Raw genomic sequence first — 17,516 nt, 5'->3', positions numbered from 1 at the left:
CGCTAGATAAGTTAGCTAACTAGTTATGCTGCTAATTAAGCATTATCTGTTAATTCATTAGCACTGCTTCCAGTCATTGCTGGGAAGGATTTTGGCTGCAGGTTTCTCAGTTACATGACAAACTGCATTTTGTGTCTCATTAATTTTGAGAGGGATAAAAACATAAAATTGATGATGTGTTATTCTTTCATAAATTGTAAAATAGTAACCTGATATAAGAAGAATAAAACTTTGGGACACTTTTGTGCAGGTGTGGGAAAAGTACTGAGAAATAATACTGAAACTAAAATATAGACAATGATTCAAAATCATACTAGGTTAAAAGTGGAAGTATCCAGCAAAAATGTACTGAAGTGAAAGTGAACAAGTTGCTATTTTTAAATGTACAGTATTACTGATGAAATGAAGATAATATCATGTTTGCATGTGAAAAGTAACTTTTATCACTTATCTAAAACTGTTTCAAGATGATTTTTGATTTAAAGCAACTACACCATTTTGCCTAAAAACATCATTTGGTCTCAGTAAGTTTGCTGGTCATATGCATGACTAATGCTATGTAGTTTGCTAATCAATTCATTAGAAATAAAATATCATGCAGATAATCAATATCTACCATTAGCGAGAATATAGGCAGTTAGTCTTAACAAATAGTGAAACTTACCTCAACATGCTTTTCCAAATTAGATGGAGTTCATGCCTTCTAGAGAAGCAAAGGAGACACATTATATGAGTCTCTGCTTACTTCAGCATACTGAAACAATGATGTATCCTCAACGTTGACACTACAGTCTTGTGGCTTAGCCATCTTCACACTGGATAGCTATAATATTAACTACATTGTGTAGCATGAGAAGGTCAAAGCAGATGATGAATTGGCACAATTCTTAATAGTTTTTCTATATTGAGGAACTTCATTGGATGCTAAACTGGGTCTATTCAGTTGATATATAGAGTATAGTCATTTGAGGCAAGAGTTCAACTCTTCATTGGTTATTTTTTCTATAACAGCAGTCCCCATCATGTTTTATTCCTTATTTAGGAAACTTCTGCTATAGAAACATAGCTCATTTGAACATAAATGAACAAGTGATTAAATAAAACTAAATGAAAATGCTATAATCCGTCTGAAAACAAAACTGCAGGGAAATAACTATTTAGTGATGTTAGTCACAGCCATGCCTGAATTATGTGGAAGAGATCAGAATCAGATTTTCCGCTATTAGAGATATTCTAATGCACTTTTATCCAACTAGCATGAGCTAATCCTATTACCGGCCAGCATGAAAAACTCCCACGCAATAGGCAGTTTAACACCGAGCTAGCACCGAGAGTAACAGATGCGACTTCTTAAAGTAAAAAGAACCTGTATTTGGTGACATACTGTACAAACTGTAGATTGTTCCTAAGCAATATGTCTACTCTTGGAAATAATATATGGGGCAGTGCATTCTAACTCGAGGTATTACAACAAAATCCATAATAAAATTCTATAGGGAAAATGCCCTAAGTGCATACAATTTGGGAGAATAGGTGCTAAGAAGACAGTTTGGTGTGCTGAGAGTGGGTGGGTGGCATGGTATGCCCCTGAGCTCTGCCGCCAAATGATCTTCACAAGGTGCCCCACTCTGTCACTTTAATTTCCCACCTTCCCAGTCTCTTGATTTATGCTTATCCGTGGTGCTAAAGGAGTCCTTGCTGTGAGCAAGGGAAGTGTAGGAAAGGGAGAGAAATGCCATCCATCTGAAAAGCCTGCTCCAGATTTTCCTTGCCCCAATTTCTATCTTCCTCTCCACCTCTTCTGGCACCTGCCGTATACTGATGTGCTTAGGCAGTGCCAGAACTAGTGTGGGTCAGAGGTCACGCTGGGCTTCCCACGCTGGCAGCTTTTAGCCTCCTGCCAACTTCGGCAGTCTCGGGTGTGAGCCTCCGGCAGCGAGTGAGGGGATTAGGAAACAGCCTGAGGTCCTTAAACAGGTCTTAGTTCTATGAACATGAGCAATTGCCTGGCAGGTTGGCCTTTTCTGCTCTAGCATGCTCAGCATACGTTAATGAAGACATTTAATTACCAATAGGGTGCTAATCTCAAAAGGTGGTCTTAGTATAAAGGTACTGATCTATGATGAACTGTGTGTTTGCGGAGATGCTTTGTGAATAGCCTCTTCTGCTATATACCATATGGATGAAGTAGTTCTAAATTGAACGTCTTTCATGTCCGGTCCCATGGTTTCCAAGCTGTCTCCAGCCAGATGGCCATACTGCATCCTGCTAGACACTCAACAATAATGAAGAGCAGCCAAATTCAATTTGATGGAGAGGGCTCCAGTTCGATTGGAGTGGAGATATAATATATCCATCTGAGAGGCCTTTGGCTGATGAAGGCACAGTATGTTAAAACTAGAGCACATTGTCTTAAGATTGTAAAAATATGAGCTAAATGGGTCAGTGGTGCAGAAACCAATTTTCTTCGCTTCTGATGACTTTTCCAGTGACATCACATAGGTCGTATAGGGGGTCAGAGCAACCAGCATCGACTTGACAAAAGGAGCGAGACAGAGTTAATCCCATTATCACAATACGCAGACTTGTAGAGCAGTGTTCATGCCCATCTGGAAAACAAGAACCCCCTACAGAGAAACAAAGGGAATCGACTCCTTCTTGCACAAATGTCAATTGTTCAATAAAGTCTTCATGCACTGGTGTTTGATCTATGTTTTCCTGTTGGGTTTGTTAAATTGTGCAGCAGATTAAGTAGTGGAGAGGAAATGAGTAGAGAGGCAATGAGAGAGGCTGGGTCAATTCTTTCTGCTTGACTTTTTACTGCTTCAAAGAAGTCATTTGTGCATGTTGTGTATCATGTTGCTGAACATTATGAAACGATGAAGTTTTGTGGGGTCACTTATCTGAGCTTGGCTGGGACTCTGAGACTACTTCTCTCTTCCGCTTTCTTCCACAAAAGATTATTATGTTATAATTAGTAGTTCTTTTTGCTGTTGGATATTTGACTAATTGGAGCCAAAAGGAAGTAATCTAATGAGCTGGGTCACAGCCTGAATGAGAAGGGCTCATCAGCAGATACTCAAGTGACTCCACTGCAAAGTCAGAGCTAAAGCACGAACATGAATGCGAGTTAATTAGTGGCAGTGACTTCAGGATCAGCCACGAACTGTCATGACAAATGTTTATCTGTTGTTAACTATGAAAATTAATATAACAAATTAATGTAATCCCATGGTAATTGGTACTGTAAGATCACATTAGTAATTGTTATTCGAAAGAAAAGCCCTTGATGTTTTAAAAGATTGATTTTCATGGATCATTTCCAGTTAGTATAATACATTTAACTGTAAGCCTGTCATGCAATATTTTATGTCTGTATCATGTTCTTTGTGTGTATATTGAAGTCATTCAAAAATATCACCATAAATACATGGTAATGCTTTTTTTTAAATTAACTTTCTATACTTGCCTAGGCTTTCTGCAAAGATCACATTACGTGGATATGTGAGGTTGATACAAACACCACTGTAAAATGGTCAATCTGCTAAAAGATGTTTCAGTTGCTAGCTTGCTTTCTAAGTGTGCTTTCCTCAAGCACTGAATTCCATGTTTTGAACAGGTTGTTGGTACAAGCCATAATGAAATGAACGCAAACGTAATAGATACATTTTGTAAGCTGTCTAAACACCAGCTATCAACTTATCTGCAGCGCACATGCACCGTTGCTTACACTGTAGAAATGGCTGCAGACAAGATTTTAATGCTAATAAAAAAAAGAAAAAATTTAGCCAACAGAACCAATCTCACTGAAATAATCAGTGAATATCAATAATGTGATTTTTTTTTCCCGCAGGACACTACACATATAATGATATAGAACTAATATACACCATACTGTATATAACAATAAAATTACGTTAAAAGGAATGGGATACATTGTAATGTAAAAAAAATTGCCTCATCTATTAAAATTGTTAACAAAAAAATTCGACTATGGCAGATGGCCCGTATTTGGCGATGTCAGGCTTTAAATGAAAACATCTAAAACAGTGATGCCAATCTGAGAATACCTGGATATCTGGCTCAAACCAAACTTTCAAATTAATACATTTTTATGCTGTAAATATGTTGGAAACATTTTTTCATCAAGTGTAGAACTAGACTAAAAGGAATGTTAATACTTAAATTTCACTTCAGTTCAATTCAGTTTTATATATACAGTACTGTGCTCATGTCTGAGACACATGCAAAGAAATGCTGTAAAGCAAAGATGCCTTCAAAAATAATGAAATTAAACATTTCTACATAAAAGATAGTACATAGTCAATATGTGGTGTGACAACCCTTTGCTTTAAAAAGAAATCAGTAGTCTCAAGTACAACTTGTGCAGTTTTGTGAGGAAATTAGCTGTACGTTTTACTGAGCATCTGGGACTATCACACCTGCTTCTTCTATTTTTTTGAAATATAAAATGTTTTGTACTGACTCAATAATGCAGAAGTCATAAAAGAAACATCTGTAATACAATTTGTGCAAAAAAACTGCCTGAGACTGTAGTGTATAGCACTTGCAGTCACAATGCAGTTTCCAGAAATCCAAATATATTAATTACTCATTTACTAATATATTAATTACCCATTTACTAATATATTAATTATCCATTTACTTTATTAATTACCCATTTACTTTGCTTTTTATTATAATAATTATTATAATTATAACTCAGTATTATAGCTTTGTCTTTTCCACCCATTACTGACTTTTTTTAAGCAATAATGCTTAAAAAAAGTCATATATAACATATTTTATACAGCATATTTTTTGTATTAGATTGTGTATGATTCAGGGATACATATCAACACTCACGTCTGACGTCATCTTTAATCATTAGTTATAAAGTAGAATCCGATTTCAGTCACATGACTGTCTTTCTTTAAGTTGGTGTTTTCAGGTGAATCCCAAATCACTTGCAGTTTGAACATACAGTATAGTGCACTAGATGGAGAAACCATTATTTCATTGCCTAAGTGGTGCACTTCTATAGGTAAAGACAAAGCTTCCAAATACTAAATAGAGAAACTAATACCAACATAATGAACAAATACTTGAGTTATTTATTTCGGCTACCCTCGTTCAAAAATATGTAACATGAGAATGAAAGAATCTGTTGTATATAAAATGCAGTAATAATGATGTAGTCCTGTTTCCCGGTCTAAACTGAAACTAAGCATGTAACAGAAGTGTTTAATGTAATAAATAGGCCATACATAATGTAATTGTGATTCCGATCATTTGTTCTGTCTGTGTAAGAGATGCACTGCAATAAAACAGCATCCAGCAAAGCTGTATTTTGCCTTGAGCAGTGAAATGTGTGGGGGCGGGGCTGTTCGTGCTCACGTTTGAAGCACTGTCTCGTTTGCTATAGTCTGAGCCTCTTGTACCTGACCCCCCACCGAGTCTTCATTATATTGTAGTCTCTAGTTTCTCGTTGCAAGTGAGGTTCACTATCATTCTAACAGACTGTGATACCAGACTTAAAAAAATCATTTGTGGTAATGCTATTATTACCGAATATTTAAAAACCGGTGGTCTCACAGTATTTCAAGCACCATTATACGCCTACCTCTGGGTACCTACTTGAATATTCACGGCAGCTGCTCTCTGGAAGTGAGTGGCATCCGTCTTATGGCAGCACTCTCACTCTTAAAACCAGTTAATCAGAATCTGTCTCTGTTATTGTGCCATGAATTCATAATTCAGCATATTTTCTGTAACATCTGCTGTGCATTATCATAGCCACAGGAGGCCCAGACCCACTTATTTACATTCATGCTTTTTTGTGTATTGCATTATGAATCAGAGGATGGAAGGAAATGTGTCTGCCACTCATTCCAACAAATAATAAACAGGGATACAATGGCTGGTTCCTGGGAGTGTGCAGCAGAAACCTTTAATATGGAGATTCTGCTCATTTTGTGTAAAGAGATGCGTGGGTAGGAAGCATCGATGCAGGTGTGCTCTTTAAGTGATGTGTGTGTGTGTGTGTGTGTGTGTGTGTGCATGGAGATGTCTAAGTGTGTGTTATTGAGCGTGCATGGTCCTGTGCACTCTGTGAACATATGGTGTGTACGAGTGGGTGTGAACCGTTGGGAGGTTCTGTCTAACAGTAAGATGCTGTGTGTGTGTGTGTGGGTGTGCTCACACCTTGACATTTGGTAATGTCTAGCAATGGGTCATTCTGAGCAGTTCATGTGTGAGTGATAATTGTGTGTGTCTTGCGCAGGTCACGTTCCTGTACCTACTGGAGTGAGATGTACTGAGATCTGGCCCACACCAGTCTTTTCTTCTTCCTCTGCTCAACTCTGAGGGTGTGGCCAGTGATGCGATTACCGTGGAGACTGGGCGTCGCCCTGCTACTGGGGGCATTCTTCAATACCAGGCATCTCACCCACGCTCTAGACATTCCGTTGGAGAGTAAGTTATGATTAATGTCATATCATAATTTCCCAGCACTGATAATAAGACTTTATATTCATATTCTTTCTCATTCATGGATGATAAATTATGGATGTATTCCTTAATATGCTGCAAAGTGTACAAGCGAACATTTTTTCCAAACTCTTGAGCACACTAATGAGAGAAAATTATTCTTCCAATTATACTCTTCGTGGCAGTCTGATTTAATGGACATATTTATATGCAGATTTTCTCATATTTTAAACAGGTGTCATTTATCATACCTTTTTATCTTGCTGTTGCCTTAGAAACCAGACACATTTTTTTTCTTCTATTAAATTATTGATATAACAAAAAAAACTATATATTTAATAAATATCACTGTGTATATGTTGTATATGGTCTGGATAATAGTTTGTAGAGGACAAGGCTATTTTATGTCTTTTTCTTCTTAACAAACAGCTATGATTTGTGTTTATCTGTTTACCTGATGCCACTCTGTCTCTCATTCTTTTACACTTTTAGTGGTTGAAATATAGCAGCCATAAAGCATTGTAAGCATCACCTTTTAGCTTACTTATATAAAATAACATCAAATTCAGAGATTTACTTATTCTGTTGCTGACGCACTCCTTGCTCTAGAGCAGGGATGTCCAAACTTTTTTAAAGGGTGCCAGATTAGACCTCATCAAAATACCCAAAGACAGGTCACATACAGTGGAGACAAAAAGTCAACACACCCTTGTTAAAATAGTGGCAAGATAAATCATGTCAGAACTTTTCTACCTTTATTGTGAAATCGCAACCTGTAAATTAAAGTGAAAAACAATACAAATAAATAATAACCTGGTTGCATAAGTATACACACCCCTAAACTAATTCTTATTTGAAGCATCTTTAGATTTAATCACAGCATTCAATCTTTCTGGGTAAGAGTCAATCAGTTTGGCACATCTTTACTTTTAAATACTTTGCCATTCTACCTTGCAAAAGCATTCCAACGCTGACAGATTGGCTGGGCATCTCCTGTGCACAACCCTTTTCACGTCACCCACAGATTTTTGATTGGATTTAGATCTGGACTCTGGCTGGGCCATTCCGAAACCTTGATCTTGTTTGGGTAAAGCCATTCCTCTGCTGATTTCGAGGTGTGCTTTTGGCTGTTGTCATGCTGAATGTGAAATTCCTCTTATTCTTAAGTGTTTTAGCAGAAGCCTTAAGGTTTTGCACCAAAATTGACTGGTATTTAGAGCTCTTCACACTGATTAAAGCTCCAGTTCCAGCTGAAGAAAAGCAGCCTCAATGCATTATGCTTTTTTCAGTTAAGGCTTCCATATCGCCACTCTGCCGCGTAGCCCAGACATGTGAAGAATTTGGGCGATTGCTGTCACATGTAGGGACCAACCAGTACTTGCCAGAAATTGCTGCCATTCTTTTAATATTGCTGTAGGCCTCTTGGCAGCCTCCCTGACCAGTTTTCTCCTGATCTTCTCATCAATTTTAGAGGGACGTCCCATTCTTTGTAATGTCACTGTTGTGCCATATTTTCTCCACTTGTTGATTATTGTCTTTACAGTGCTCCATGGTATATCCAATGCCTTGAAAAGTTTTTTGTAAGCCTCTCCTGATGGATATTTTTCAACAATGAGATCCCGTACCTGCTTTGTAAGCTCTTTGTGGCCCATGGCTTTTCCGGTTGGATGTTACCAAGATGTCAGGAAAATCCTACAGGAACAGCTGTACTTTATATGGGGTTAATCAGTCACTTTAACTGATGGCAGGTGTATACTAATTGGTATTTAACATGAGTTTTAATGTGATTGGTTGATTCTGAACACTGCCACATTCCCAATTATAAAAGGGAGTGCACACTTATGGAAGCAGGATATTGGAAGGTTTTTTTTTTCCTCCCCTAAAACGTTTCAGGTTGTTCGTCACTTGATTTTTATATGATGCAAATTCGCAATAAAGGTGAAAATGGTTCTGACATTGTTTAACTTTTCATGGTTTAATTATTTTTTATATTGGACAAACTAACACAATCATAAATTAAATTGCCATTTTTAATACTTTTGCAAATACACATTAATTAAGGACTTTCAAGAATTCACAAAAGGTTTTTGATTGGTTTCCAGCTCTTTTGAAATCACCTCTTCTCACTGTTAACTTTGTGCTTTTTGTCTGTAGCCATGACTAAATATCATTCAGTAAATTAATTTGCAGGTGTAGTCAGAGAAAAAAAGGCCCTTGCAGTTTAGCTAACTGTGTTAACACACTAACTGTGTTTAGCTAACTGTGTTAACACACATACTGTCAGGTAAAAGGAAAAATTGCAGCGTGTTGGCCATACATTCTAAGACAGAGATGGAGATGAAGCCGGGGGACAATTAATGTCTGTTCACGGGCTGCATTTGGCCCTGGGGCTGGAGTTTAGACACTCCTGCCCTAGAGCATGGGTATCAATCTCAAATTCTGCCTGGGCCACAGCATTTTTGTGAGCGCTTGAAGGGCCATAATCTAAGGCTATTTGTTTTTAACTCATCTATTCCATCCATTAATACCCGATTCTGATTCTGAAAGTAGAATACAGTGCTTCTAGGAAAAAGAAGGGCAACTGAAACCTCCACAAAAACATAGCATTAAGGAAGGCATTTAAGCATTTAACTCACATGGGCTTATCTCTGCCTTGAAGATATTTTTCTTTTGCCAACTTTTCTTTTTCTGACATCAAAATGTAGGTCTCTACATTTTGGTATTTGGTGTCATTTAATAAATCACAGTAAAAGGCCAACACCTGGCATGTTTCTGAAAAGAAGTGGGTCAGACTTACAACAAAGGTTGTTTCAGTATTATTTTTTGCAAGTTTGTGCAGACTATGAAACAATGAAACAAGACAGCAGGCGATGTTTGCACCATAGGCCTTGAGTTTGGCACCTGTGATCTAGAGATTGATACATCATGTGTTGTGTGTTGTCTAGCTGATATTGATAGTGTGTTTCATTGTTTGAGAATTTGTACCTGCACTGTGTGTAGTTAACATATGTGTATACTCTATGTATATACAAACCATATATTTAATGCATGACAAAATTAGGCACATGAAATCTCTCTTCAAAGTAGTTCCACAATAAGTTGATTAATCTATCTTTAAAAATGTTTGCATGAACAATTTTATGAGAACTGTCACCCTTCTGTGCACCTTAGTAGAGAAACTGAGTTTGCCAATTTATTAGGTATCTAGTAGCATATTGTGCCTCTTTTGGCCTGCTGGAAGAGCAAGATCTCACCTGGACTCTACATGTTACTGGAGGTCTTCTGCAGGAATGTTATTGCAAGGAATGTATTATATACAGATAGATTGAAGAGTGGAACAGTCTTGTTCTGAACCCATCATGGCCTTTGGCTATTGTAAACCAGTCGAGACAAATCTGATAAGTGGAGCGATTGGAGATGACATCCTGCACATAGACTATGTCCCATGTCGGATGTGATCTCTCTGATAATACAAAAGTTGGTCTGTTTTATTTATACCACACACCCCAGACACAAGACATGACTTGTTGGGAAGTACAATGTGTGTGAACGCAGAGTGTGAACCTAATAAACCAGCAATTCAGTGTAGTCATACAAGTCATCAGCTTAATGTTTCCTTGGCCTCAGGCCATGGTTCAGCTGCTGATTATGATTACGGTTCAGCTGATTGTTTTTTTCTACACCATATTATTATGTTTACTATTTTATGCCTCTTGTATTAGACCTGCACATGACTGTTAATCAAGGCCTAAGGTCACACTGTCACAGTAGGTCCTTACAGGAACGTATGCATCAGTGCCCATGATTAACGTGAGCACACGAGTGAGTCGCCCCCTATGCCTGAGCCTCTCATGTATTACTGTGTAGTGTACCTGCCTCTCCTGTGCTCTCTTTACCCAGTTGTGCAGCCGCCAACGATAACAGAGCAGTCACCCGTCACCCTTATCGCTTTGTCCTTTGATGAGAGCTTTGCAGTCAAGTGTGAAGCCAAAGGCAACCCTGATCCAGAGTAAGTACACAAACAAGTACACACATGCACTCATGCTTACACTCACACACTAGGTCATTAGCAGTGCCAAAAGAGGTGTATCCTGAAAGAAAAGTACTGCTACTGTTGCCTGATGTCATGTACTGTTGCCTGATGTCATGTACTAGATGAAATTCTGCAGTCCTGTGGTACATTTTAAAACAAAGCAAATACTGGGTGCTTTTGCAACACACCATAATTGGTTATATTGCTACCAGTTGTCAGTGGTCTTACTGTTTGCTATTTTCCATCTATAATTTTCATACTTCCACAATATATACTATCTATATATCCATGCACAGTATTTTACATATGATATATTAAATGTGAACCCTACCATTATGCATCCAGAAACACTGGAAAACTGAAAAACCCAGGAACTACGGAAAAAGAAGTAAATTTTTATTCACAAAATGTAAAAAACAAATAGCAATTTGCCAAACATACTTAAGCTATTACAGTTCTATGTAATGTGACTAAGGAAACTAGGGAACTGTCTTTCCCAGATCAGGGAACTGTTGTTTATAGTTGACCACAATAGTCACCTAATAATATATTATCAGATTTATTTCAGTTTTTGGGTTTGTGACATTCCAGAAAGCATAATTCACTGGACACAATATTAGAATCTACATAAAAATCCTGGGATGCAGTGCTGCTGGGAGTCTAAATGGAGTCCTTTAAGCCTTTTTTATTATAATGCCTGAAAGATTTTCCTTTGAAAACAATACTGAATTCATTTTTGAGAACGACGAAAAACACACGCAATGAACGGACAAGTCAATATTTTTTAAATGAATAAAATTATTGCTTTTTTTGTAAACCCCAGCAGTGCCCTGTGCACAGCGTGTGGTGTATGTGGGCTATAAGGAGCGGCGTGTCTTTAAGTAAAAGCATAATCTTTTTGTAAATTTTGCTCCAGTTTGTATAGAAATATAGTAGAAATATTGCGGAGCTCTGTAAGGCAGTGTTTAGGTCAGTCTACTGGAGCAAACCTCTGACAATAGACAAATAAATTATGCAACTTGTATTTGTATTTGTACTTGTATCTGTTTACAGCACATTATGTCTATATATACTCACTGGCCACTTTATTAGGAAGCTCATTCAAACAATTGTCCTGTTCCTAATAAAGTGAGTATATGTATATGTGTATATGTGTAAATAATGTGTGTCATGTAGCAATAAATGGATACATAATAAGACAGAAATTAATTATGAATAATGAAATATTGCACAAAAATGGTATTTATTTATTTAAATGACACTACATGCAACATCAAGTACATCTTTAAAAAAAAATGACCGATCAAACACAGGGGGTTACTAGTTGGCTGAGTATTTATGACACCCTCCTTTCTTGTGCAGTTTCCATGGCAACACTTAAAGCGTCTCGTCAGGCAGACAGGAAGGCAGTTGTTCAGAGGACATGTAGGAAATGAGATCAACAGATCTTTGAGTTAGATATGTTTGATGTAGAGGTTCTGGTCTGTATTACTCTCCCATCAGCAGTTATATTTTTATCACAATAGCATTTACAGGATAGAAAAGCCCCTTTATTATGAACTAACCACACACTGTAAGTTAGAGTTAACTGAAAAACAGAAAATACTTTTTGATATCAGCTCAATGTTCAACATAGATGCTCTTTTAATAACAGAAAATCTACATCTTGTCAGGCCATGTAGACTTAAAAAACGAACAAACAACAAAAACAGATTGATTGACTTTATTCAAGACATTGTCTAGGAATAACTGCACAAAAACTATTAAGGTTATAAAAAAGGTTATGTTGTAAAGTTTTTCTGCTTCTCCTCAATCTGTTTATACTATTCTGATTCAGGGGTATACACAAACATTTTTATTCCAATTAGTCATATTATTAGGCTGTATCTAAATTTACTTAATGCTCCTAATACACACATGACAACACAACACTCAGGTTACTTTCACAATTCCCCCACGTCCATGTGGGTTTCCTCGGGGTTCTCTGGTTTCCTCCCAACTCCTAAAAACATACATGTAGGTGAATTGGCTATGATAAACTGCCGCTAGGTGTGAATCAGTATGGGAATGTGTGTGGACTGGTGTATTATACAGGGTGTATTCCTGCATCATGCCCAGTATTCCCGGGATATTCACCATGACCCTGATCAGGATAAAGGTTCCTGAAGATGAATGAATGAATTATATTAGTTCTGCAATTGCTAAAATATAAATGATATCAATATCGTATATAAAACATTGTAAAAACTGAATTACCCTCAAGTCTTCTCTGTCTCTCTCTCTCTTTCTCTTGATGCTGTGCACTGTATTATTCCACCATAACAAAGTTAACACAGATAATTAGATAATTATCAGAGTGCTGTAAATTATTTAAGGATTCAGATTGTTTATCCAAAATTTTTATCCCCTAGATTCAAATGGACAAAGAACGGGCAAGATTTTGATCCCTATCAGGACCCCATGTTGGTCACTAATGAAGCCTCTGGAACTTTTATCATCCCGAACAATGGGAACCTCACTGAATACCAAGGCACCTATCGCTGTTACGCTTCCAACAAGTTCGGAACTGCCATGTCAGAGGAAATTGAATTCATCATTCCCAGTGAGTAAAATATAAGTGTACTATTATGGTTCTTTCAGTTAGATTTAGAGGCCGGAGTCTGCTGAAACGGCCACTCTTGCTCTCGGCGGGGGTGTCCACTGTATTTGCCTGCTACAAGCCCCCTGACCTTTGCCCTCTCTCTCTCTGCTGTATAATTGTGTGTATGTGAACCTTGGCGATGGAGTGGGTGAAAAATAGACCCAGCGCTCTCTTTATCATACTCCTAGATACATTCCTTGCAGCGCTCTAAAACCCACTATATAAATCTCTGGACGATGGAACCAGGCCAAAGGGGCAGCAATGACAAAGCATGAGCACTTCTTAGTCACTCATTGAAGTTTGACATGAGGTGGTGATGTAGTAATGGTGTGTTATTACTGTGCTTTGGGACCAAGGTTGTAGGGTGCTATAAATCTTCTCTGTTTTATGTTGGCACATTCTTAAGGGATCTATAGAGAATCAGGCCTCTTACTGCCCTCCTGCTGCCACGGTATATTACTGAACGTGCCGATTTCAGCATTTGCCTTGTTTTTATTGTGCTGACCAGATGTTCCGAAGTTCCCAAAAGAGAAAATTGATCCAATCGAGGTTGAAGAGGGACAGCCATTTGTTCTGGAATGCAATCCGCCTAAAGGAATTCCTCCACTGGAAATCTACTGGATGACTATCAGTGAGTAACCAAACATGACATGCATGTAAATTTATTGGGTCACAACTATTGCTTATATATTGCTTCTATAAAAAGACTGTTTCATAATTTCTTACTTTTAGGGCACACTTATTGTTCATACAGAATTATTTTTGTTACCACACAATCTGAGTTATTATTCAAAAATTATTTATAACATTTATTTAAGTGCCCTGGTTTAGCATCTAAGGCATGGCACTTATATTGAGTAAGTAAAAAGCACTTACACAGAGGCATTCTTTTAATGATCATCCAATTACGTTTTAATGTTGCTCTCAACCACTTAACGTAAAATAAAAATAAAAAGAGCAAATACTGGGTGTATATAGCTGTACTTGCTATGCATACGCAGGCAAGACAGCACTGAACCTATTTTCTGCCCCCTCTCTCTTTTACTCATGTAGGCATGAAGCAAATAGAGCAGGATGAGAGAGTGACTGTGGGGCTGAATGGGAACCTCTACTTCTCCAACGCCATTCAGACAGACAGCCGGAGAGATTACTGCTGCTATGCATCCTTCCCAAGAATACGTACCATCGTCCAGAAAACCGCCATGTCCGTTATTGTCAGCAACTGTATGTATAACCCTCAAACAATCTGTTAGCTGATGTATTCTCTTTTGACCCAGGTCATTACTTTTGTAATATAAACAGTATGAAAAACTTGAATTGATTTAAGGTTATGATTCAGGTGTGTGTGGGCTGGCATGTGCGTAAGAGATGGAGAAAATAATACAATAGAAAATCACTTATTTTCTGTCATGTTTACAAAGGCTAGTTGTTTTTAAAATATTAATTGGACTTGAACTTAAAATCGTGAGGCTTTTTATCCAGTACTGGCATGGAAAAACAAAGCAACCTGATTAAGCTAATGCTGTAATATACGAGTGAGGAGGAGAAACCTAGAGTTTACAGATGCAACAGAGTAGAGTTTTCATCCATTCCACCCACTTGATTTCCCTAAGTGCTGTCAGGGACAATAACTCAAGAGTGTGCTTCAATTTTATTAAGAAAACTAATGCTTTTAAATACAGGCTGCACATTGTAGATTATGGTTTTAAATATACAGTAGTTCTCAAAGCACAGAAAGTTGGGGTGTACAATTTCCTTAAATCGCAAGTGAAAAAAATGAAATAGACAGTGCAATATAAGAAAAAAAAGTGAAATTCTTTTCTTTGCATAACCTAGCATATTAGGAAGCTAGCAGGGTTAGCCATAACAGGGCATCCTGGGAGCAGAGAGGGTGAAGGTTCTTGCTGAAGTGTCCCACACTGACAGCAGGGTCACCACTTCCCATAAAATTATTAACATCTTTCTGGCTCTATCAATAAGTTTCTATTTATGTTCATATTCTTCACCCTCATAGCTAGAGTGACACAGTAGGTGCAGCAGGTAGCTTACAGTTCCAGAGCCTCCAGTGAGTTTGGATTACTCTCTGTGTGGAGTTTCACGTTCTCACCGTGTCCACTTGGGCTTCCTCTGGGTTCTCTGGTTTCCTCTTACCTTCCAAAAAACATGTCAGTAGGTGGATCGGCTATGCTAAATTGCCCATATGTGTGAATGTGTGTGTGCGCGTTGCCCTGGGACTCGTGGCACATGCCTTAGTGACTGACATACCATCCAGTGTGTATTCCCGCCTCATGCTCTGTGTTCCCAGGATAGGCTCCAGATCAAACTCAACCTTGACCAGGATAGTTTTTACAGAAGATGGATGAATGATCCTTATAACTCGATAGCTTTTCATGTTATCCTTACTGTAGCTACTGAATAATTCATTGTAGTTGCTGAAAAATGCTTTAGTATAAGAAAATGCAATATTCAGCAGAAACTTTAAAGGGTTTTTTTTATCTTGTTCCACCTTTAAACATCAAATCTGTCATTTTGACCTGAACAGAACATAAAACTTCACAGTCTATGTGTCAGAGAGACAGTATGGGGTTTGATCAGTGACATAGCATCAACTCAGCCATAGCAAGCACTAGGTTTCATCTGAGGTCTAGAGTATAGTAATGGATCAGACAGGTTTGATTCATGGTCATTTGTGGTTCAGACATCTGGGACATGTCATCCATTCTGTGAAGGAGAGCCGTTTAGACATCAGCATTGTTCATAAAGCTCATGGTTTTGCACTGGCCTACATTAAAGTCATGGTCAGGGATTTAAGAGCAGCATATTGTAATAGAAGCCACCTGATTACATTTTCTAAACTGGTAAAGGGGGATATTTGAAGCATGTAAAAGAAACAATGGACCAGGACATAGAGGAACTTATTTAAAAGATAAATTGTGATTTGGTTATAATGTCATCATTTGGAAACCTTGGAAATGAAACTTCTGTTGGGTAGACTCACAGAAATGTACAGCCATTTACATACATTACCGCCAGAAAATAATCACCCCTAATGATTATTTATCTTTTTTACTGTATTGCAACATCAAATTTCCTGCCCTCCTTTGAAGTGACTTTCTACAAAATTATAAATTAAATTAAATAAAGTGGCTGAATGAGCACAAATCACCTCAGCCATGCTCCAAAACCTTCTCCGAAGAGTGGAGGATATAATAACAGCAAAGGGTGGACTAAATCTGGAATGGGATTTTCAAAAAGCACATAGGAATGTATATTTTCACCCTAAACGCAGATGTCTCACTGACTGGAACAGGTTCTCCTCAACAATTCGCTTTTAATTGGCTCCATCCATGTTACCGATGATGGCGACAGGCTTTGCATTTCCTCCTGCTAAAAAAAGCAACCCTAATGCATAATGCTACCACCATTGTTCTTGATCACAGGAATGGTGTTACCTGGGTGTTGGGGTGTATTTGGTTTATGCCAAACATTATGCATTGGCTTTAGACTAAATGGCTCAACTTCTGTTATATTTAACTTTAAATTGAGCAGAAAAAATCGCCCTCGAATATGCTTAAATTTGATGCTGCAATACAGGAAAAAGAGAAATAATCACAGGGGGGGTAAATACTTTCTGGCGGTACTGCATGTGAAAAAGCAATATTTAAAGCATTCAATCTTTGGGATAATTCATAAACACAATATTTTTTTTTTTCCAAAATGGCATTGCAAATCCCTGATCATCACTTTAATCACCGCTGCCAGATGTTGATATCTCATTTATGGTTTATTGCATTCATTATTTGGATTTATTATTTGTATCTCCATGTATTTTCCATCTGTTTTCCATTTCTGCATTTCAGCCAAGTCAATGAGTCAATCTGGTAGTGGAAGGGGAACAGGTGAGCGCTGTTCACTACGCCTGCTTCTCTAGAATAGCACACCTGCTGAGCAGCATGAAGCAAAGATATCACACCTATTTTATGCTTACATTTAAACCTAGACATATTACTTCAGGATGTGTACTCATGCTGCGTTCTGCGGCATCTGTTGGATATAACCAGAAATATATATTTATATATTTTTAAAATGGCTTCGGTGGCATGTGTATAAAAATGAATTATACGATTAATTAATTACACTGTCATGCTCATGTGCAAAGAAGTGGCTTTTCATGTAATCATATGTATCATATGGCCTCACATATGGATCATATGGTCCCTCATCCTAGCCAACGCCATTCTGGAGAGGAAGCCCAGTCTTCTGTCGCCCTCTGGTGGCCAAACATACACTCATATTTTGAAAGGGGAGGAACTGCTATTAGAATGCATTGCTGAAGGCTTGTAAGTAACATTC

General features: G+C 37.8%; 1 protein-coding gene across 8 annotated transcripts in view; it reads left to right on the top strand.

Annotated features, from left to right (window-relative positions):
- chl1b (cell adhesion molecule L1-like b) overlaps positions 1-17,516 on the top strand; it is an 88,587-nt gene that overhangs the window by 37,546 nt on the left and 33,525 nt on the right. For 7 of the 8 annotated variants that reach the window (XM_053229327.1, XM_053229329.1, XM_053229321.1 and 4 more), the window contains exons 2-8: positions 6,284-6,474; positions 10,390-10,498; positions 12,934-13,124; positions 13,672-13,794; positions 14,217-14,387; positions 17,024-17,062; positions 17,392-17,503. In XM_053229327.1, coding sequence (XP_053085302.1) covers positions 6,381-6,474; positions 10,390-10,498; positions 12,934-13,124; positions 13,672-13,794; positions 14,217-14,387; positions 17,024-17,062; positions 17,392-17,503 — 839 coding nt within the window. In that variant the 5' untranslated portion in view covers positions 6,284-6,380. The remainder of the gene's footprint in view (positions 1-6,283; positions 6,475-10,389; positions 10,499-12,933; positions 13,125-13,671; positions 13,795-14,216; positions 14,388-17,023; positions 17,063-17,391; positions 17,504-17,516) is intronic. The other variant, XM_053229331.1, reaches the window with a different exon arrangement.

Source organism: Pangasianodon hypophthalmus, chromosome 2 (genome assembly GCF_027358585.1).
Source record: "Pangasianodon hypophthalmus isolate fPanHyp1 chromosome 2, fPanHyp1.pri, whole genome shotgun sequence".
NCBI lineage: Eukaryota > Metazoa > Chordata > Actinopteri > Siluriformes > Pangasiidae > Pangasianodon > Pangasianodon hypophthalmus.
Note: the sequence above shows the minus strand (reverse complement) of the source record. Positions and strands in the feature narration are given on the sequence as shown.